This window comes from Mustela lutreola, chromosome 16, assembly GCF_030435805.1.
Source record: "Mustela lutreola isolate mMusLut2 chromosome 16, mMusLut2.pri, whole genome shotgun sequence".
Classification (NCBI taxonomy): domain Eukaryota; kingdom Metazoa; phylum Chordata; class Mammalia; order Carnivora; family Mustelidae; genus Mustela; species Mustela lutreola.
Genome location: NC_081305.1, coordinates 47,387,041 through 47,409,068, shown reverse-complemented (window position 1 = coordinate 47,409,068; position 22,028 = coordinate 47,387,041). Strand labels below are relative to the sequence as shown.

General features: G+C 50.7%; 1 protein-coding gene across 17 annotated transcripts in view; it reads left to right on the top strand.

Moving 5' to 3' along the window:
- The window catches only part of ZSCAN1 (zinc finger and SCAN domain containing 1), a 29,052-nt gene extending 7,587 nt beyond the window's left edge, over positions 1 to 21,465 (top strand). For 2 of the 17 annotated variants that reach the window (XM_059152422.1, XM_059152420.1), the window contains exons 2-8: positions 3,357 to 3,450; positions 3,583 to 3,665; positions 5,144 to 5,615; positions 13,356 to 13,444; positions 19,519 to 19,630; positions 19,846 to 19,920; positions 20,123 to 21,465. In XM_059152422.1, the coding sequence (XP_059008405.1) occupies positions 5,246 to 5,615; positions 13,356 to 13,444; positions 19,519 to 19,630; positions 19,846 to 19,920; positions 20,123 to 20,934 (1,458 nt within the window). In that variant the 5' untranslated portion in view covers positions 3,357 to 3,450; positions 3,583 to 3,665; positions 5,144 to 5,245 and the 3' untranslated portion in view covers positions 20,935 to 21,465. The other 15 variants (XM_059152415.1, XM_059152407.1, XM_059152411.1 and 12 more) reach the window with 14 other exon arrangements.
- Positions 21,466 to 22,028: the final 563 nt, after the last annotated feature.

The window sequence follows — 22,028 nt, the reverse complement described above, 5'->3', positions numbered from 1 at the left end:
GCCTGATGATGAGACGTCTTTCCCTCTGGCTCTTGAAACAAACTAAGTGAACGTTCTCTACTTCTGAGGTGCGTTGCAGTGTTATGAATGCGTAGGTCAGGCCAATTTCTGCTACCAAGAAAATGAGCCAGGGAACTCAATGTCACTGGAGCATAGTAAGCCCTCGGCACTTGGATTTGATTGTCCCGTCTGTGGCTTCTGCACCCAGCAGTGCCTGCTTGAATACAACACTCCAGGGACCAGCAGCCAGCAAGGGATGAGACAGAGGAACGGCACTGACCACCCAGCTAAGTGGCCCCTCTTGCCCCTCCCGAGATTGTATATGTCCACACCTAGTTTTATTTTCTCTAAGGCACTTACACTTCCAGCAAGCATCTGCTTTATTTGTTTCCTGGGGTGTAAACTGCAGGCCCTTCAAGACCAAAGCCACATCAGTCCTGCTCACTGATGTGCTCACCCCTCACCCCCGAACAGCACCAAGCAGGCACTGCTGTCCAGCGGATAAATGGCATTCAGTCCTAAATGGCATTCAGTCTAAGGCTCCCAGAGGTGGGGCTCCCATCTCCTTTGTTGGGTTCCCCAACCCCACTCGCATCCTCCTGCTACCACATCTCAGCACTGGGCAGCTACTGCCACCCTGAGCCCAGTCCCAGAGCTGTGAAACCCCTTTGAATCATTACCTTCCCCCCAGTCTGAATTTAAACAATAAATAATTCTTTAGTATAAGTACGTTCCAAACATACTGTATTTAATGTATTTAAGTAAAATATAGTATTAGTATTTAGAAGAGTATTTGGTATTAGAACTTGGTTTAAATATGTACCAAATAGGGGCATCTGGGTGGCTCAATGGGTTAAAGCCTCTGCCTTTGGCTCAGGTCATGATCTCAGGGTATTGGGAACGAACCCCCGCATTGGGCTCTCTGCTCAGCGGGGAGCCTGCTTCCCCCTCTCTATCTCTGCCTGTCCCTCTGCCTACTTGAGATCTCTGTGTGTCAAATAAATAAATAAATAAATAAATCTTTTTTTTTTTTAAAGTCCCAAATATAATACTAGGACAAATAATAAGATATATTCTTATTAATTACCGTAGTAGTAGCTATTATTATTTATTTATTAAAGATTTTATTTATTTATTTGACACAGAGAGACACGGAGAGAGGGAACACAAGCAGGGGGAGTGGCAGAGGGAGAAGCAGGTTTCCTGCTGAGCAGGGAGCTGGATATAGGGCTCCATTCCAGGACCCTGGGATCATGACCTGAGCCGAAGGCAGATGCTCAATGACTGAACCACCCAGGCGCCCTTACTATTATTATTTAGTATAAGTATATCCCAAATATTACTATTGGAACAAATTTATAATAAAAAAAATCATTCATCTGAAATTCAAATTTAGCTAGGATTTGTCCTGTATTTTTATTTGCTAAATTCGGCAACCCTATTCCAAGAGATAGATAGATAGATAGATATCAAAAAATATAAAAGAATACTTATACTCAATGTATTTATTGTAAAAATATTTTAAAATATAATATGGGACACACTCATACTAAAAAAGTATTTATTGTTTATCCTGCATTTTTATTTATTAAATCTGGTAACCCTACTGTGGGACATGGCTACACTGAAAATTACATATAGTACTATACATGTATTTTCTAGGTTTTAAAAAATACACTAAATGTGAAACAGTAATACTAAAAATTAACGTTGTTATCTGACATTTAAGTCTAACTGTGCCTCTTGTATTATTTATTAGCGAAATCTAGCAATCCTATTCTGGCACATACTCTACTAAAACAGACGTGTATTTTAAAAATATGTTATGGTGGGGTGCCTGAGTGGCTCAGTGGGTTAAAGCCTCGGCCTTCCTCTCAGGTCATGATCCCAGGACCCTGGGATCCAGCCCCGCATAGGGGCTCTCTGCTTAGCAGGAAGCCCGCTTCCTCCTCCTCTGTCTCTGCCTGCCTTTGCCTACTTGTGATCTCTGTCAAATAAATAACAAGATCTTTAAAAATAAATAAATTTAAAAAATAAAACTATGTTAGCAGGCTCAATGTGAGACGCTCCTACAGTGAAGCGAACAAACGAAACGCCACGTTGTTTAATTGGCATTTCTGGCTTGCGGGCGGGCTTGGACACCGCAAAGAGAGAGTCTGACCGCGGCCCTCACGCAGCCCCGCCCATCCTCCTACCCAACCCTCCCCCGCAACTTCACCGCATCGCGGCTTGCCCCGTTGCCATGGCGACCGAACCCGTCCAGGGTAACTCTGGGGCGCTGCGGGGGTGAAGAACTCCGAGCGGCTTCCGATTGGCCAGCGCAGCCTCGCGCGTTACCACCCTGTCCTCCGCCAGGGAGTCCCGCGGCGCGCGATGCTCGGGAACGACTCTGCGCGCCTCTCCGGGCCAATGGCGGCCGCCCGCGGCGCGCGTGGTTCTGGGAGTTGTAGTCCGCGAGTAGGCAGCTGGGCTGGCTCTCAAGCCGAAGCGCCGCCATGACGGAGCGGCCCTGGCCGGAGCGGAGCCCGCGCGCGGTGAGTCCGCCGCGGCCCGTCCGGCCGCCCCGCCGCCTGTCCCTCGTCGGTCAGTGCGCCCGCCGAGCTGGCCGGCCGCGGGGCGGGCCGAGGGCGCTGGAGTCGGCGGGCGCTGGCTGGGATCGCGTTAGAGGAAGCGCGGGTGGAGACGAATCCGGCCTCGGGCGGGAGGCGCACGTAGCCCGAGGCCGGCGGCGGGGCCGAGCCGGGTCAGGGAAGCCGTCGCGGGGCCGCGAGGTCCCTGGGGATGAGGGAGACGGGCGAGCCTCGCACGCCAGGCGGGGGGGCCGAGGTGGAGGTGGGCAGGGGGTCGCGGCGCGCCGTTCCTCCCAGCCCCGGCGGCATCTCCCTTACCCATCAGCTGGGGCAGACAGTCCCTCCACCCTCGTTTGTCCACTCCAGACCCCTCTCGGCCCAGCCCAAGCTCCCCCTCCCCCCACCAGCCAGCAGCCCAGAACCTGACACAATGTCCGCGTCAGATCTCGGTGCCCATAGCAGGTAAGCCCGGCCTGTCCACGTGGCTTTGAGCCCTGCAGGTGACACTCAGAGACCCCCTAGCATCAATCCTCGTCACCCCCAGAGCGGATCTCCAGGACCCCAAGATGCCATGTAGATCTCAAGCCCATCCTCATCAGCCTAAGACCCCTACATCTTCCAGGCCCCCTCCTCAGCCTGGGCTCCCCAATATGGTCCCACATGAGGACATCATCCCCCCTCCAACATGGGCCCCAGACACCCGCCCATAGGCCTCATGTGCTTTCCACTAGGAGCCCCACTTGACCCCCTCTAGAGCCTCCATCAACTCAGCTTCTCCCCACATAGACTTCATCCCGGGACCCTGGAGGGTACTGAGGAGCTGCGATTCTCCACCCTGGAATCTGCCTGGGGCGCACTTCCTGGATTGCCAGAGAGAAGGGTAAGGTCTGATATCCCAGAGCAGAAGGACTGCTTGAACCTGTGAGGCTGCGAAGCGGGGCCCCCCTTTTTTTCCTTTCAAAAATACATATATGAAACTACTGCATAAGAGTGTTTTTGCCTGTGGTCTCAGCAGGGGTGACGGAGCTTGTAAACGCCCAGTTGGGCTGCCGGTGGAAGAAGCGGCCGGAAGATCGCTGGCAGGGCACGGCCCTCGTGAGTCGCCCTCCCTGCGTGTGTACATCTCTCCTTCCTGATTATAAAACCCACACACGTGCACATGAAAGTTCTCCAGAGGATCAAGAAGGAAAAAATCACGTGGACTACTCCTCCACTTTCACTTGTCATAAGCATTTCCCATGTCATTAAAAATCCTTCCTAAATGTTTTTGTTCCTTTTTTTTTTTTCTTCATGATGAAGGTCAAACATGATCAAAATACCATTTGGGGGAGATTAAGAGAAGTATTAAGAACGTAGCATTTGGCTGGCCGCCTTTGGGGCTCTCCTGGCGTCCCTTTTTGGGACCCTCATATGTCATTTGCATCCCACTTTACCCTTTACCTCATACCATCTGTCACGTCTGCCTGCCTTGAGCATGTTATGTTATCGTGCATTTTGCAGTCATAAGTTCTCCACCATGTGATGGGAGGGTAGTTGATCTTGCCAGGCTTGACTGTTGGGCACTTCTGTTGTGATTCTTGGTGCCTAAATCTTTGTCCCAATTTCAGATAAATTCCACAGCACGCGAACTTCCAGAATGGTCTTGATATACAAGCTGCCATGGTGCTTTCCAGAAAGGTCGTGCCAGTTTGTACTTTCACTATTGGATCAGCACAGAGTACAAGTGTTTAAAAAAAGAAAGAAAAGAATTTCATTTTTATTTTTAAAACTTTAACGTTCTCTTCAGTTGGATGTTCACTATAGGAAGCTTGGAAAATGCACAAAATGCTATTTTTTCACTGCCCTTCCCACTTTCCCTCTGTTTTTAGTCTCTTTCCCCCCTTGTCCTCACCGCTGCCTCCTCAGCATTAAGTTAGTGAGAAAGACAGCATAGGCAGGGCAGGAAGCTTCTGTTGTGCTATTATGTAGCATATTTGGCTGTTTCCATTTAAAGGGAATTGGAAGTCCAGTTCCTTATTTCTAGTGCTTAGGAGCCACATATTAGCTGGCAGCTACCAGGCTGGATGGCACAGGAGGAGAGCATTTCCAACCCCACAGGGAGTTGTGCTGGGCAGTTCCGGCTACTCCACCAGAGCAGGAATCCTGTTCCCCTCGAAGCTCAGCAAACCGTGTGAATGACGAAATGAGTGAAGGAGGCAGACGTATGCTAAGTAAAGAAATGGGATATGTTCATGACGAGGTAAGAGTCATGAAGACAGCACACTAAAGACCAGGAGATGAGGATGACGGCCTGTGCCAGAGCATGGTGACATGCTGCTGTGGTGACAGCTGGGCTGGGATCAACATCAGAGAGGAGTGTGGGTAGGAACAGTGCATACAAAGATCCTGGGGTGACCAGTGCCTTGTCTTCAACCCAGTGTAACCCATGAGTGTCATGTGGAAGGAGATTAGGTCAGAATGAGATGGGGAGGGCTCACTAGAGGTCTGGCAAGGAGATGGGGAGTGAGGGGAGTGTTGACCAAGGTGGTGGTCACCATCTGATGTGGCCACTTTGCGCCTGCCCCTCTCTGCAGGCCCCTGACTGCTGACTGCATCCATCTGCTGCCACCTGGGTTTGTCTGGAGCTGCTGGGACAGTCCTGGGATCCAGCCTGCTTGCCCTCTGAGGCTGGAGAGATGCTTCCGTTGCCCAAAGCCCTCGCCTCCCCCAAGAATACCCAGATCCCGGCCCCGGGGCAGCAGGATGGGGCTCCTGAACCACCCATCCCTGGGGATACTGAGGCCTGCCGCCTGCGTTTCCGACAGTTCCAGTACCGTGTGGCAGGCGGGCCACACCATGCACTGGGCCATCTCTGGATGCTGTTGCGCCAGTGGCTGCGGCCCGAGGCACACTCGAAGGAGCAGATCATGGAGCTGCTGGTGCTGGAGCAGTTCCTGGGAGCGCTGCCCAGCAAGATGAGGACCTGGGTGCAGTCGCAGGGCCCCCGCACCTGCAAGGAGGCCGCTACCCTGGTGGAGGACCTCATAGAGATGTCGCAGCAGGAAGGTGAGGGGTCGGGCCTCACCCCGAAGAGCAAGTGGTTCCCGGGGGGAGCAGGTGTCGGGTTTGGGTTCTGGCCAATATCTCCGTGGGTCAGTGCCCAAGGATCACGCTACTTTTTCCTTTGGGACTCAGAGTGCCTCGTCTACCCAGCACTACTCCCACCCACCCCCCACCTGCTCCTGTCCTGTTCCCTCTCCCCACCAGCAGCACCCCAGGCCATCCGAGCAAGCCCCTGCCTGTACATGTCCTACCTGTGCACATGGTCATATCACACACCTGTGTTTTCCTTTGTTTTACATAAATGTCATTGTGCTGCACGCCTCTGTCCGCCTCACTTTTCTCACTCAGTCAGTAGTCGAGGATTTCTCCATCTTACCATGTGTCCATCTGGCCTGTGGCTTTGCACTTGTCTGCCTCTCCCTCAGAAGGACCCCAGGTCTTGGCCCACATGAGGTGCTGCGGACCATGCCCCCCCACCAGGTCCTGTCCAGTCCTCCCCTGCATCCAGTCCATGGGACACAGACCTGTCCTGGAGGCCCACGGGCTAGTTGTGGAGACTGCCGCCTCAGTCCACAGTTGTCACAGAACGGATGTAGGAGAGAGCACAGCAGAGGGTCTCAAGTAGCTGGAAGGTCTGCAGGTGAATTGACACCTCCTCTCTCCCTGGCCCCCTGCCTGCTGCAGGGGCTTTGTCCACATGCTTTCTTGCCCCTGTGACCCTGTGGAGAATTGCCATCCTCCCAGGCCCCAGTCCCATGGACTGGGGCTCCCTCTTTCCCAGTAATGTCAACAGAAGTGTAGACCGCATCACATCTGGAGGAAGTCAACCCTCAGGGCCTAGCATGGGGGCTGTGATGAGGATGTCTTCAGGCCTAAGGTTCAGAAAAGCCTTGAAATCTACAGAAAACAGGGTTCCCAGGTCTCCACACTGCCCACAGGGAGCCAGCTGACTCGTTCAGGAAAGTTTCGCATGTCGTGTTTTGCAGAGGTCGGAGCATAATCCGGGTTGGAAGACACTGAATGGTGTCATGGAGTCTCGTTTCCAGGTTCCTGTGAAATAATGAAGACGGGCAAGGCAGATAAAGTGGCCCTTGGAACTCACTGTTCCAGGAACGAAGGAGCCAGAAAGCTTTTGTGTCTGGTCCTTGGTGGACCCATGCAACCCCCAGGGCCTCAAGCCTGGAAGGCCCAGGCTGGTGTTAATGCTTTGCTGTCACCATCTTCAGGTTCCCTATCATTTTCAGCAAGGGAGGGGTCCTACGGACAGGGAGGTAGATGGAGTAGCAGGTGGCCGGGCCTGAGGGATATCTGTGTGCTGCTGCCTCAACACTGGGCTTCATTCCTTGGGAAAGGAAGCTCCCAGCAGGTGAGGAACGGGAAAGGGTAGGACGAGATGTGCACTGAGGGGAAGGGAGCCTGGGAGCTCGCTGGGACAGGGCTGTGTGTGGGGCGCTGAAGCCCAGATGGGATCCAGCAGGAGCCCAGCTCTCCTCTTTGCTGCGGCTGGCCCTCTCCAGTCACCGTGGTGGAAGCGCAGGATGAAGACAGACCCAGTATTTCCACTTGAAGTCTCTGATGGTGGGTGTCTGGAAAATAACTGAACAGAACAAACCTCTCCCCATCTTGTCCATGGCATATCCTCCCTCCCGCCTGGTGAACCTGGATGTGGAGGAGTGTCGTGCCCACTGCAGCCTATTTATAGATCTTGATGCTCTGGGGCCCAAGAGAGAGAGCCCTGGGAGATAGCGTGCGCACCAGGGGCTCAGCCTTTATGGGGGGAGGCTGTCTAGGGGCTCAGAGATATGGTCTTTATTGGCTAATTTAAAGCAGAAGAATGGGAATTAGGATGTGAGTAAGGTGAAGTGGGTCACCCCAACTGAGAACTTTCTGAAAAAGGGACCTCTATGAGTGGGGACAGCCCAATTCATTATGTTTGTTTTTTGTTTTTGTTTTGTTTTGTTTTGTTTTGTTTTTGCTAGAAGCTGTGTCACACAGCTGCAAATATGTTTATTCCAGATAGAGGTCATTGAAATGGATAACTCAGCAATCAAAAGTTCAATGTCAGGCCCAGATCCCTGTTCTCCCCACACCTACCATCCTATCCTCTGTCCACAGCAGCAAAGGGAGTGGTCCTCCCATGCCAGCCCTGCAGGGGGGCTGACCCCAGATGCCTATCCTGACTGCGTGCCTCGTGCCTCTATCATTTGCCTCCAGGGCCTCGGCCTCACCTCCCCCCCAACCCCACCCCCCAGAGTCCTGAAGCCTTGAACCTCACTGGATCCAAGGCTAGCCAGCTTATCATCTAGGCCTGGCTTAGACATCCATCCCTCTGTGAGGCTACCACAAAGGACCCCGCTCATTTCTCCAGGGTCCTCACCTCTCTGCAACGTTTATAGGGTTTATCCTTTCCCTGCGTGTCTGTTCTCTGTCCTAGTTTATGTGAGCTTCGTGACAGTAAGAGCTCTGCATCCACCTTCAAGTGGGTCCTGGACAGTAAACAGTACGAGACACCTAGTGGGTGCCCAGCCAAGACGGGAGCAGGGGAGGCATGGGTGGACAGAAGTAGCAGGAAGAACCAAGGATGGGCATTTGGCAAGTATCAGACGCTGCTGGGTATACCATGCAAAGTAAGGGTCCAACTTTGTTCTTCTGCATGTAGATTACCGGTTGTCCCAGCACCACTGTTGAAGACTCTTCTTCCCCTACCGAAGGGTTCTGGTACATTTGTGAAAAACCAACTGGCTGTAGATATGTGGGCTTAGTTCTGGGCTCTCAATTCCTTTCGGTTCTGTATGTCTGCATTTATGCCAGCACTGTAGCTCTATAGTGAGTTCTGAAATCAGGAGGTATGTGTCTTCCAACTCTGTCCTATTTTAGGACTCTTTTGGCTATTCTGGGTCCCTTGGAATTTCAGATAAATTTTAGAACCAGCTTTTCCATTTCTGCAAAAAGAAGGAAAACAGACTGTTGGGGTTTTGAAAGGGACTGCATCGGACCTATAGATCAGTAAGTAGTGTTGCCATCTTAGCAATATTAAGTATCCCAATCTGTGAATGCAGAATGTGTTTATTAATAATAATAATTGATAATAATCTTATTTAGATTTTCTTTAATTCCTTCCAGTAGGAGTTTTCATTTTCAGTGTAGAAGCCTTGTATCTCCCAGGCTAAATTTATGCCTAAGTATTCTATTCTTTTTGATTCTATAAGTAGAATTAATTCTTTTTGTTGCAAATGAAATCTTCTGAGTTTCCTTTTTGGGTTGTTCATTAATATTTTATAGAAATAACTAATTTTTATGTGTTGATATTGTATCATGTAACTTTGCCGAATTCACTTATTAGCTCATGCCATCTGTGAATAGAGTTTTTCTTCTTCCTCTCCAATGTATTTATTTTTTGAGATTTTATTTTATTTTTTTATATTTATTTATTTATTTAACAGAGAGACAGCAGGAGAGGGAACACAAGCAGGGGGAGTGGGAAATGGAGAAGCAGGCTTCCCACTGAGCAGGGAGCCTGATGTGGGGCTTGATCCCAGATCCTGGGATCATAACCTGAGCTGAAGGCAACACTTAATGACTGAGCCATCTAGGCACCCTAAGAGATTTTATTTTTAAGTAATCTCTACCCCCAATGTGGGGCTTGAAGTCACAACCCTGAGATCAAGAGTCACATGTTCTACTCACCGAGACAGCCAGGTACCCCTTCCTGTCCAATTTAGATGACTTCTTCTCCCTCTTTTTCTTGCCTAACCATTCTGGCTAGAATTTCCAGTAGAATGTTGAATAGAAGCGGTAAAAGCAAACATCTTTGCTTGTTCTTGACTCAGGGGGAAGCTTTCAGTCCCTCATAATTTTGATGTCTTTATCATTAGAGGGCATCGGGTTACATCAAATGCTTTTTCTGTGTCACTGAGATGATCACGTGGTCTATCAATATAGCATATCTCATCATTTGACCCTGATGTATTGAGCCACGTAACAGTTTGACTACAGTGTGTCTCCATGTGGGCCTCTTTGACTTCATCCTATTTGGAATCTGTTCAGCTTCTTTGTGCAGATTCAAGTATTTCATCTATTTTAGGAAATTTCCAGCCATTGTTTTTTCAAACATTTTGTTTCTCTGTCTTCTCCTTCTGGGATTGCTGTTAGGTGTCTGTCGGTGTGTTTTATGGTGTCCCACAAGACCCTTAGGCCCTGTTCATTTTCTTCTGCTCCTCAGAGTATATAATTTTAATTGACCTACCTTCAAGTTTACTGATCCTTTTCTCTGCCAGCTTAAATCTGAAGTCCCCCAACAAATTTCTCATTGTAGTTACTGTACTCTGCTCCAGAAAATTTCTATTTGGCTCCTTTATATAATTTCTATTTGGTTCCTTTATATAATTTCTCCTTATTGATATCCTTTATTTGTTGAGAACATCATTCTCCTGATTTTTTAAAATATTTTATTTATTTATTTGACAGACAGAGATCACAAGTAGACAGAGAGGCAGACAGAGAGAGAGAGGGGAAAACAGGCTCCCGCTGAGCAGAGAGCCCAATGCGGGGCTCAATCCCAGGACCCCGAGACCATGACCTGAGCCAAAGGCAAAGGCTTAACCCACCGAGTCACCCAGGTGCCCCATTCTCCTGACTTTTGATAGCTCTTTCCTCATGCTTCTTTTAGCTCTTTTTTAAAATTTTTTAAAAGATTTTATTTATTTGTCAGAGAGAGAGAGAGCGCGCGAGAGCGAGCACAGGCAGACAGAGTGGCAGGCAGAGACAGAGAGAAAAGCAGGCTCTCTGCTGAGCAAGGAGCCCGATGTGGGACTCTATCCCAGGATGCTGGGATCACGACCTGAGCTGAAGGCAGCAGCTTAACCAACTGAGCCATCCAGGCATCCCTTCTTTTAGCTCTTTAAGGGTATTTAAGACAGTTGACTTAAAATCTTTGTCTAGTAAATCCAATGTCTGGGCTTCTTCAGGGACAGTTTCTGTTAATTTCTTTTTATTCCTGTGAATGAGAGATACTTTCTTAGGTCTTTGCATACCCCTTAATTTGTTGTTGGGAATCAGGCACTTTTAGTATTTGATAATATAATGTGATAACTCTGGAGATCAAATTCTCTTCCCTCCACAGGGCTTGTTTATGCTGCTTACTGTGGGCTGTAGTTGTTTATTTTGGAAACTTTTCTTTCTTTTAAGATTTTACTTATTTGAGAGAGAGCCAGCACATGAGCAGGGGAAGAGGGAGAAGCAGGCTCTCCGCTGCGTAGGGAGCCTGATGCAGGGCTCGATCCCAGGAGCCTAGCATCATGACCCAAGACAAAGGCAGAAGCTTAACTGACTACACCACCCAGGTGCCCTATTTCTGAAACTTTTCTAAACTGTTTTTGTAAATACTACATTCTTTGTTGTGTGTGCTCACTAAAGTTTCTGTTTCACTAATTTAGTGTTGGGCCAGAGACATGACAGAAATTTCCTTAAATGCCTGGAGCCAACAAAACAAAACTGCCTCATTTTTTTAGGTTGGCTCTGAGTTGAGGTACTCCTTCAATGCTTAGCCTCTTGATTTGCAACTGTCCTGAGTCTTCCTGGTTACATGGGGCCTAACGGTCAACCAGAGTTGAAAGCCTGGGATCTTCTCGTTTCCTACCATGTGTTTAGTACTGATCATATGCATGGCCTGCTAGACTCTCTGGTAAAGCCCTTATTCCCACATGTACCTCCTTCTCCAGCCTCTTCCTTCCTAGCCTTTTTGGTCTCTCTGCTGCTGGTTCCATCTTTTACCCCTGCTACAGGTGGCTGTGGCTAGTATATGCCTTTAATGCTTTTGACATATGCTTCTCAGGAGGCCACTGAGGGTTCTGAGAGGGCATAAAGGCAAAATCCCTGAACTAATCCTTCAGGGAGTCCCCAGACAGGTCACCAGACGAACATACAAATGCAATTCTTTGGGAACAAGATCTGTCCTGTTCCCTGTAGCTTCAACAAGCCACACCAATAACGCAGACTGCTGTCCTCACAGCCCCTCCTAGCTGCAGAATGGGGTTGGTAGGCAGGTAAGTAAAAAATGCCACCACACCTCCTAGTTGAAATTTGATAGCTTTTTTCTTCATTAAGCATTCCCTTATCCTTGGTTGGTTTTGTTTGTTTGTTTGTTTTTGTTTTTGTTTTTCTTTAACCAGAGTCAAGTTCCCAAAAAGTTAACTCTGAAAGTTTTTGCTGGCTTAATTGTTGCCTCAATGGAGGGACTGATTTCAGGAGCTCTCTATTCTGCCATTTTTGGCAATGTTACCTTCCTGTTTGATTTTTAAAAATAGTTATTGACCCTGGGGATAAAAATACATGTTTATAAAAAATAAAAAATTTAAAAAAATAGTTATTGAAATACAATTCCCATACTCTTTAATTCACCTGCTTAAAAATATACAACTCAGTGATTTTTAGTATATTCACAGAGTTGTGCAACCATCAGCACCATCTAATTCCAGAACATTTCATTCACCCCAAAAGGAAACCTCCCACCATTAGCAGTCACTCCCCATTCTCCTATTCCTCCAGCCCCTGGCAATCACTAATCTACTTTTTGTCTTTATGGATTTGCCTGTTCTGCACATTTCATATAAATGAAATCGTATGATATATGACCTTTTGTGTCTGGCTTCTTTCACTTAGGGTTCATCCATGCTGTGAAATGTATCAGTATTTCCTTCTTTTTAAGGCTCAGTAATATTCCATTGTTTGGACATACACAGTTTGTTTCTTCCTTTGTCATTCGATGGACATTTGGGCCGTTTCCACTTTCTGCCTATGATGAACAATGCTGCTATGAAAACTCACAATATTTGTGTGGACATGTTTTCATTTCTTCTGGGAACACACCCAAGGAGGAGAAGTTTAGGGGCATTTGGTAACCCTATGTATCATTTTTGAGGAACTGCCAAATTGCCTTCCAAAGCAACTGTTTGCTTTTTATATGACACATTTTCAGCCTGCAGAACTGTATGAGAAGTATTATAATGGACACCCATGTAACTGTCGCGAAGCCATCTCAGAGCCTAACCTGAAAGGCAGCTTAAGTTGTTGTTTAAAGAAATGACACGCACTGTGGGGCTCACTGGGTCCACAGTGCAGGTCTGCTCCACATTCCTCTTTGCCCGCGCACCCTGGTGGGCCCAAGGGGGCCAAGGCCTTGAGTTCCTCATTGCATGTGCATGTTTGTACTTTTTCCTCTTATTTGTATCCAACAGTATATGGCTCTGTTTCCCTTGTCCTAACCCTATAAATGGTGTCCTTCTGTCACTGTCATCCCACCCTGGCTTTTGTCTTCCTACAACGTGTTCTGCGGCATACCCATGGGGCGCTGCTTTAACTGTCTTTGCTACCTGACTGCATTCCACCTGAGGAGGGTTCCAGGCTTTCCATGTTAGTCAGAGCTGCAGGCAATGTCCTCAAGGGCCTCTCAGGGGCACACATGGGCATGGAGCGTTGGGTGAGAAGACTTGTCCTCAGCTGCCTCTCCTGTCACCATGGTCTCAGGAATGGCAGCCATGGAAAGGTCTGGAGCAGTGGGGTAGGGCTGCATTTAGAAGCTCGTTGGAAGAATAAAGGCATACTATTGCTCTTGCCTTGCCCTCACTTGGGGGGGGTGGTCTTCAGAGATGCTCCTGGGATTGGATGCCCTCCCTGAGCAGGAAATCTGGGGATTTAGGGGCTCTGGGTCACACCGGTCTCTCACCATCCTTTTCTCTCGTCCAGTTCTGGTATCTCTCACCGAACACCAGGACAAGAGCAACAGGGAGGAGGAAGATGGGATGAGCCCGAAGTCCTGGAAAGACCCATCCCAGGTGAGCCCAGGGCCCTGGCTCCACGCTCCTACATTCCTGGGGCACCATGTGCACAGTGCTGTGACAGGTTGAAGGACATCCCATCCAAGCTCTGTGTGAGGCTGTCCTGACACTCCCAGAAGGCTGAACCCCACATTCTCACCAGCCCCACAAATCCCAAAGCTTGCTGCAGTTCTGTGCAGTTCCCGCGGTCGTGCTCTCCTGAAGACTGTCTTCACCCCCTGTACCCAGTCCTTTACTAGGCACCAGCCAGCTGCTGGGGTCCCTGTCCTCGTGTATAATCCACAGCCACATGCTGGGCAAACAGAAAGATTTCTGGGACTGCCACCCCAAGTGCTGCCACATGGGAGCTTGGGTGCCCTGGCCCAGATGCCATCCATAGTGTTAGTATCTGTAGTAGTCTCATACCCGGGAAGGCTGTGGATTCTTGGAGGGGCTGGGAAAGACTCTACGAGGGCAACTCTGACAGCAAGATCTATTCTTGCAAAGGCCCCAAGTGAGAGGGGACCATGGTGCATGACAGGGACCAAGGGAAACTTGGTGTGGCTGGAGCTCACAGAGTGATGGGGACAGGGCCCCAGCAGGGACTGGAGTGATTAAAACAGACCATGCAGATGTATTAACAGGTAAAACACAAAGGAAACAAAAACCAAACCACATTCCCTTCCCTCTGGCATCAGATTCACAGCACCTTGCTCTCATCTCCCGTCACCTCTGTGACCTCACCCTTCTTCAGACCACAAGCTCCTCTGGCTCCCACTAATCTGCTGCTCTGTCAAATATTAACCATCAGTGCTAAGGCCCTGTCAGGACCTTCATCCCCTGCACCTGGCTGTCAGTCCAGGTGTCCTTGAGATATCCTACTTCTCCCTCATACGGGGCCATGTGGCCTCCCTCAGTCATGACCAATACTACCACCTTCCCCTCCAAGCACCCCCTCAAGCTGACACCATTCACAAGCAACCTCGAAGCACCTTTGGCTTCCTTTTGTTTTCTATGTCCATGCTCAGAGAGAAAAAGGACAGGAGTCATCTGCTTCCCTTTTAAAAATGGGAATGTTACAAGGAGCACATGGAAAGAGCCATCAGGGAAATGCAAATTAAAACCACGATGAGATATCATTACACACCTACTGGAAATGCTAAAAGTAGAAAGAGGGACAACAGCAAGTGCTGGCAAGGGAGTGCAAAAACGGACTGTTTCATTGCTGGTAGGACTGCAAAGTGGCAAAACCAACCTGGAAAACAGTTTGGTTGATTCTTACAAAATGAAGTACATGACATATGACCCAGCAATCCCACTCCTGGGGCTGGGTGTTTACCCAGATGAAACAAAACCTTGCGTTCCCCCAAAAGCCTACACACAAACATTCACACCAGCTTTGTTTGTAATAGCCCCAAACTGGAAACCCCCACGTGTGTGTGCGATTGAATGAACAATCATTTATCCCACACACCAGGGAATACTGCCCAGCAAAATCATGGAAGAAACTCTTGATTCACACACAACTTAGATGGATCTGAGGGGCACTCTGCTGTCACAACAGTTAATCTCAAAAGGTACATTGTAGGAAATCCCATTTATAGGACATTTTTGAAAAGACAAAATGATAGCCACAGAGAACAGATTAGTGGTTGCCAGGCAAGAATTCCGGGTGGAGGGAAAATGAGACTATACAGGGATAGCACGAGGGAGTTTGCTCTGGGTGGTAGAACCATTCTGGTCCTGACTGTGGTGGTAATTTCATGAATCTATATACATCTTAAAATTAACAGACCTGTACGTGCATTACACACCCACAGTCAAGTTTATATAATTAAGTAAAATTAAGAAAAATTAAGTTCAATTAAGAAACCACTAAAAAACGATGGTATTTCCCATCAAGTCAAAGTTCAGTCCCTTCTGTGTTCCCAGAGACCACCCCCTCTTATGATGCAGGGGTCTAGTATTATTTTGAGGTTTTCTGATTTGCATGGCTCTTTTTTTGAAGGATCTGCTAGTCTGTATCTTTTTTCTTCTCTGGCTACTATGTTCTGCCTGGAGACCATTTTCATCCTTTAGTTAATTACTAACAACAGAAAAAAGACATCTAAACAAAAACATGGGACAAAAGACTAGTAATGCACCCACTGCTCTGTGGAAGAGCTCAGCCCACCAAAGAAACATCTGCGTACCTTTGTAGCCGTCAGCTGCAGACCATCCCCGTCCTTGAATTCACCTGTGTGAATTTCTCTCTTACCTGCTATGGCTGGGGCGGAAGAGGAGTTATTCTTAGTTGTCTTCTTTTAGGTGGACAGGACGAAATATCTTTTTGTAAAACTCTTTAGTGTGGACAACTTCAAACACACACCATGTGGTAGGCTGAATTAGGCATCCACCCACCCTCTTTGCCCCACCAAATGTCCGCATCCTCATCCCCTAGAACCTGGGAGTGTCACCCTCGGTGGCAAAAGGGACTTTTTGTGGGTGTGATTAAAGGAGGAGCATGAGAAAAGGAGATTGCCCTGGATCCAGTCTGACTGGATTCTAACTATAATCACAAGTGTCTTTATACAAGGGAGGTAGAGGGAGGTTTAACGACAGAGACAGGACAGTGACCCGAGCACAGAGGTAGAAAAGATGGAGTTAGGGCCACAAGGCAAGGAACGTGGGTGTGTCTAGAAGCTGTGACTAGGCCAGGAAACAGACTGTCACTGGGTGCCTTCCGAGGAAATGAACCTTGGCAGACAAACTTTAGCTCGGGGAAACGGATTTCCAACTTCTGGCCTTCAGAGCTGTAAGAGAAATTTGTGTTGTTTTCAGTCACTAAGCTTGTCATGGTTTGTTACAACAGCCACAGGAAACTACTACGCACTACATACACCAAAGTGGAGAATGTGGGGTGATTGAGTAATGGACCCGGGGTTGTAATGGGACTTTTGTGGGCCCTAAGAATTTTTGTCCGATAAGAATCATATCAAGATTATATGCATGAGCTTCCCCGAAATAGTAAAAGTTATATTTTATGACCATATGGTATAAAGAATATATTCTAGGCTGGACTAGTCACTATATTCACCGTTCTTCCTGAGTGATTAGAAAAGACATTAAACATTATTGAAAGAAACCCCTTTCTCCAAAAAGTTTCATTGGCGCTGCGCTGTTTCTGGCACGTGATGGAGATGTCAACCCCAAATGGGCCATGAGTGCCTGACGCATAGCGAGAATCCATTCTGGATTCTCCCCTCGGTAATCACACACACGCTCACAAGTAGGGCCTGGGCTTTAAGTACTCTCCACCCACCAACTGTACCTATAATATTTTTAATTTTTTACTGAGATATAATTGATTATGTGAACTGATATGTCAGTATCAGGTGTACAACATAATGATTCAATATACATATATATTGTAAAACGATCAACTACAATAAGTCTAGTTAACATCCATCGCCACAAGTTAAAGATATTTTTTCTTGTGATGAGTTGCTCTCTTGGCAACTTCTGCATATACAACACGGTATTATCTACTGTAGCCCCTATGTTGCACATTACAGGCCCAGGATTTGTTTTACAACTGGAAGTTTGTACCTTTTGACCTCCTTCATCTATTATATCCCCCCACACACACCCACATGCCCCTGGCAAAGCATCCAGACTCTTCTTTTTTTAGATATAAACCCAGATCCACTGCCTCAATGAAAACCATTAGCAACAATCCCTCAACAGCAGTAAAGGGCCGGCTGGCAGTCATATTTAGCATTATTATTTTCTCTCTCTTTGCTGGTTAGATGACAGATGTGGGTCCCCACATCCCACTCATTGCCCCACACTGTCCACAGAATAATCAGAGCCCTGGTCAGCAGGACTCTGGGGACATTTTTTGTGTTTGGAGCTATAGAGAAGGCTCAGAGATGTCCTAGTTTCTGTGCCTGGCCCAAGTGTGTTTGTCGCTATTTTCAGATGTCTCTGGATGGTGGCCCACGCCTCCAAGTCAGGGGAACTAACATGCCCTAACATGCCCCCACCCCACGAACACATACACACACAGGTCCTAGGCCTTCTCTCTCAATCCCTTACCATTCATGGTCATGGTCTCGGACCACAATGGTCAGGTACCAGGAAGAGGGAGAGGGACTCCTGCCTTCCTCCTTACAGATGGCAGCCTCTCTGTTGACTATTATAGAATTCAACCAATGTTTGTCTTACAATGGAAACTAGTATTTAGTAAGAAAAAGAAAATCAATAATTCAGCCAATCACACCATCCACATATTCCCAGCTTGAAAGTGAAGAACCTCATACCTTAATTCTCTCCCACCACACCCCATCACCACCTCTCCCTCCATCAGTCCCTAGTGCCCAGCAGTCCCAGCCTGTGCCTTTGGGAGGGGGCCCTTTATCCCCACACCTGTATCCCTGGTGAGTGAGAGCTGCAGAAAGCAGAGACCAACCCAAGACAGGCCTTTCTGACAAGAGCTTGACCTCCTGGTTGATTCTCATCACTTCTTGTTTTCCCAGCACACTTTCTCAAATATCATCCATTTGCCAAGCCCTTGCCAGGTGCCTGGCTCTAATCATGCTGTGCAGATATGCCTTTTCAGGCCCAGAGAGGGAAAGCCCCTTGCTCAGTGCCACCCAGCAAGTAGGGCTAGCTGGGATGCAAACCAAGGCCATACATTTCAGATCCTCACTCTTTAATGGCAAGCTCTGAGAGACTCCACTTTGCGTGGGATGTGTGCCTGTTGGTGGGATGGGTGATAGGAACGCTTTGGTGACACATGAGACGTGGAGCCCCACTGCTGCTCATCACCCTCTGGGGGACTTGTTCTCAGGCACAGTGCAGCTGGGAGGCACAGGTCAGAATCCCACAGGTGATACTGACCTCAGGTGATATTGACCTGACATAGGGCCTGGGACTCCGTTTAATGGCATGTCGCTGCTGTGAAATCCTCAGTGGTTTTCGAGTGAGAGTGTACAAGTCTGGGTTTTCCACAGAAACAAAGCCAGTAGGACTTATATAGACATAAAGAGAGATGTATTAAAAGGAACTAGCTCACACAACCATGGAGGCCAAGGAGTCCCTGATGTGCTGTCTGTAAGCTAGAGACCCCAGAAAGCCATCTCCAGGGCAGGGGAACTCCATCTCAGGCCCAAAAGTCTAGACCAGAGGAGTCTCAGTCTGAGCCCAAAGCCCAAGAATCAAGGAGGGGTCCAATGTGAGGGCTGAAGGTGGCTATCCTAGCTCAAGCAAAGAGCACAACTGCACCCTTCTGGCTTTGTGCTCATCTTGGGCCCTCAATGGATTAGGTGAGGCCCACCCACACCAGTGAGGATGATGTTTACTCACACAGCCAGTACAAAAGCTAATCTTCCCTGGAGACAGCCCCCACTCCAAATCCCAAAAATGATACTTTACCAGCTATTGGGCCATCCGTTAGCTCAGTCACATTGACTCCTAGAACTAACCATTGCAAAGGGGCCTTGAGTTTTCATTCTGCACAGGGGGCCCCTCGATTTATATCTCCAGTCCTAGTAACAGCCCTCTGCCAGTGTACCTCTGGGGTGCAAAAATTAAACACAAAATGGAGACCAGACCTGAACATCCCCTGAACAGTCAAAACCACTTACCACATAAGTGAGACTTCGTTTGGTGTGTTCTGCCAAACAAGCAAAACATAAGCTGGGCCACCTCAGTAAAGAAACTTAAGTCCTCTTCCTAAATGCAGTGTAAGCTAATCACTCTGAGCTAGCCCCTGCTGTCTGGAAACCCCCTTTTTAGTAACCACCCCCAAGAAAGTTAAACGACCTTCTCATTTTCACTGTATAAGCCCTCAGGCTTGGCATCAGCCCTGGATTTGGAAAGCTCCCAGTTCGTAGGCTATTCTTATTTGCACAATAAACTCTTACTAAATACTGTTTATCGGTTTGGTGGCGTTTTTGTTTTTTTTTTTTTGGCACCTTTTTGGGGGGGTGGGGAGGAGTGGTGGCTTTAGTTTTACATTCCTGGATTTTTGAAGGGAGGCAATGCTGTCCCTCTGCTGTGGTGGCTCAGCGTGGGGCAGTTGCTGAGCAGGACTGTGTTTGCCATTCCAGGCATCGGAGCTGGGGCTCCCCCAGGAGGGCGAGTGGCTGCAGCCTTCCCAGCCCCAGTGGAGTCCCCACGCCAGGGCGGGGGCCGAGGCATCCTGCACCCTGGGCTCACTCGGTGAGTGTTTGGGTTCTGTGGCAATCCTGAGGGCTGGGAATGGATTTAAGATCCGGTGAGGGTTAGATTTTGCTGATGGCAGTGTTGGGGGGTTTTGGTACCAAACGCTATACTTTCCCCCAGAAACTGTGCACACCAGGACTGGGGACTGACTGGTAGTGCACCCCCTCCTCCCTCCCGCAACAGCCACTCAATAGTTTCCACCCCCTGACCAGGGCTTCAGCCTCCTAGCATGCAGACAGACAGACCGAAGATGCTGCAGCAGGAGGTCCCCTCAGCGGCCCACCCAGGTGAGGACAAAGGGGCCCAGGGCCGAGGGATCTGCCCCCCCACCCCATCCCTTTATCTTAGGAAAGGATTGAGGGCACTAAGGCCCTACCAAGTAGTGTCTCTGCAGTCCCTGGGAGGAGGGGAACAGGAAGATGCCCAGGGTGTGGCCTCCAGCCCCTGTCCCTTCACTAACAATTAACCCTTTCCCCTCACCCTCCCCAGGCCCAGGCTGCTCGCCTCTGAAGCCTAGTATCTGGGATGAACCTCCCTGTGGGCCAGCGGGGGATGGAGCCCTGAGGAACAGACACTCCCTCCCCAGGCAGGCCCAGGACGCTGCCCAGGCAGAAGGGAGTGCCTGGAAGGCAGAGGCTGCCCCCAGGGACACTGTGCTTCAGGGCACTGGAGGCCAAGGGCATGCTCCCGAGGGCCCCCTACAGCGGAGCCCTCAGCCTGGCCGGGTTGCAGAATCCACCCTCCCCAGTGCTCAGAGTGGCAGTCCCCAAAAGGGTCTTGGGGACAGCGATGCCAGCAGTACCCACCTGCCCTTACTCAAAGACCCCAAAGCCTCCACTGAAGAGGCGGGGCAACCGATGGCTGCTGCCCCCTCCTCGGAGAGCTCAGCAGTGCCCCAAGTTCCCCCAGGGGCGCGGCCCTTCACGTGTGCCGAGTGCGGGGAGGTTTTCATCTGGGTCACCCACTTCATTGAGCACCAGAAATGCCACCTGGATGAAGGGCCCTTCTCGTGCCCCGACTGCGGCAAGGCCTTTCTGCACGCCTCGGTGCTGGAGGAGCATCGGAAGATCCATCTGCTGCAGCCGCCGCGCAAGAGGCCCCGGCGGGTCAGGGGCGAGGGGCCCGGGGAGGCCCGCCGGTTGGAGGCGGCAGGCCGAGGGCCCCGCGCCCGAAACGCGAATGGAGGCCGGCGCCGGGAGTCCTCCAGCCGCGAGCGGCCCTTCGAGTGCGGCGTCTGCGGGAAGGCCTTTCCCTGGATGGTCCACCTCCTCGACCACCAGAAACTGCACGCCACGCAGTGAGCGGACGCGTGGCCCCGGGTGACGGCGACCCCCCGCGGACTCGTCCTGCCGGCGACCTGGGACCCGCCACCCCCGCCGCGTCCCCTCCCCCCGCCCAGAGACGCCACCCTCCGCGGGCTCGTCCTGCGGGGCGACTCGAGATCCGCTGTCCCCTCCACCGAGTCCCCCGGGTGACAGTCCACCTCGGCAGACTCGTCCTGCAGGGGATGCGGCAGCTGCCACCCCCGCCGCCGCGTCCCCCCGGCAATAGCGACCCCCGGCAGACTCGTCCTGCGGGGCGACCCGGGACCTGCCACGTCTCCCGGGCGTCGCCGCGCCTGGCCCTTACCCCGGGTGACAGCGACCCTCGGCAGACTCGTCTTGCGGGGCGGTCCGGGACCCGCCGTCCCCACCGCCACGACTCCTGGGTGTTGCCCCGCCTGCCGCTTACCCTGGGTGACACCGACCCACGGCAGACTCCCACTGCGGGGCTGCCGGGGGCCCGCCGCGTTTCCCTCGTGTCTCCGCGCTGCCGCGTCCCCCGACTGACAGCGAACCCCGAAGGGCCCGTCCTGCGGAACAACCGGGACCCGCCACCCCCGCCGCCGCGTTCCCCGGGCGACAGCGACCCCTGGCGGACTCGTCCTGCAGGCGACCCAGACCCGCCGTGTCTCCGGGAGTCGCCGCACCCAGCCCTTACCCCGGGTGACCGCGACCTCCAAAGGGCTCGTCCTGCGGGGCGACCCGCAACCCGCCGCGTCTCTCGCTTGTCGCCGTGCCTGCCGCGTCCCCCGAGTGACAGCGATCCTCAAAGGGCTCGTCCTGGGGACCACCCGGGACCCGCCACCCCTGCCGCCGCATTCCGCGGGTGACAGAGACTCCCGAAGGGCTCGTCCTGCGGACGACCCGGGATGCTCAGCGTCTCCCGCGTGTCTCCGCGCCTGCCGCGTCCCCCGACTGACAGCGAACCCCGAAGGGCCCGTCCTGCGGAACGATCGGGACCCGCCACCCCCGCCGCCGCGTTCCCCGGGCGACAGCGACCCCTGGCGGACTCGTCCTGCAGGCGACCCGGGCCCGGCCGCGTCTCCCGGGTGCCGCTGCGCCTGTCGCTTTCC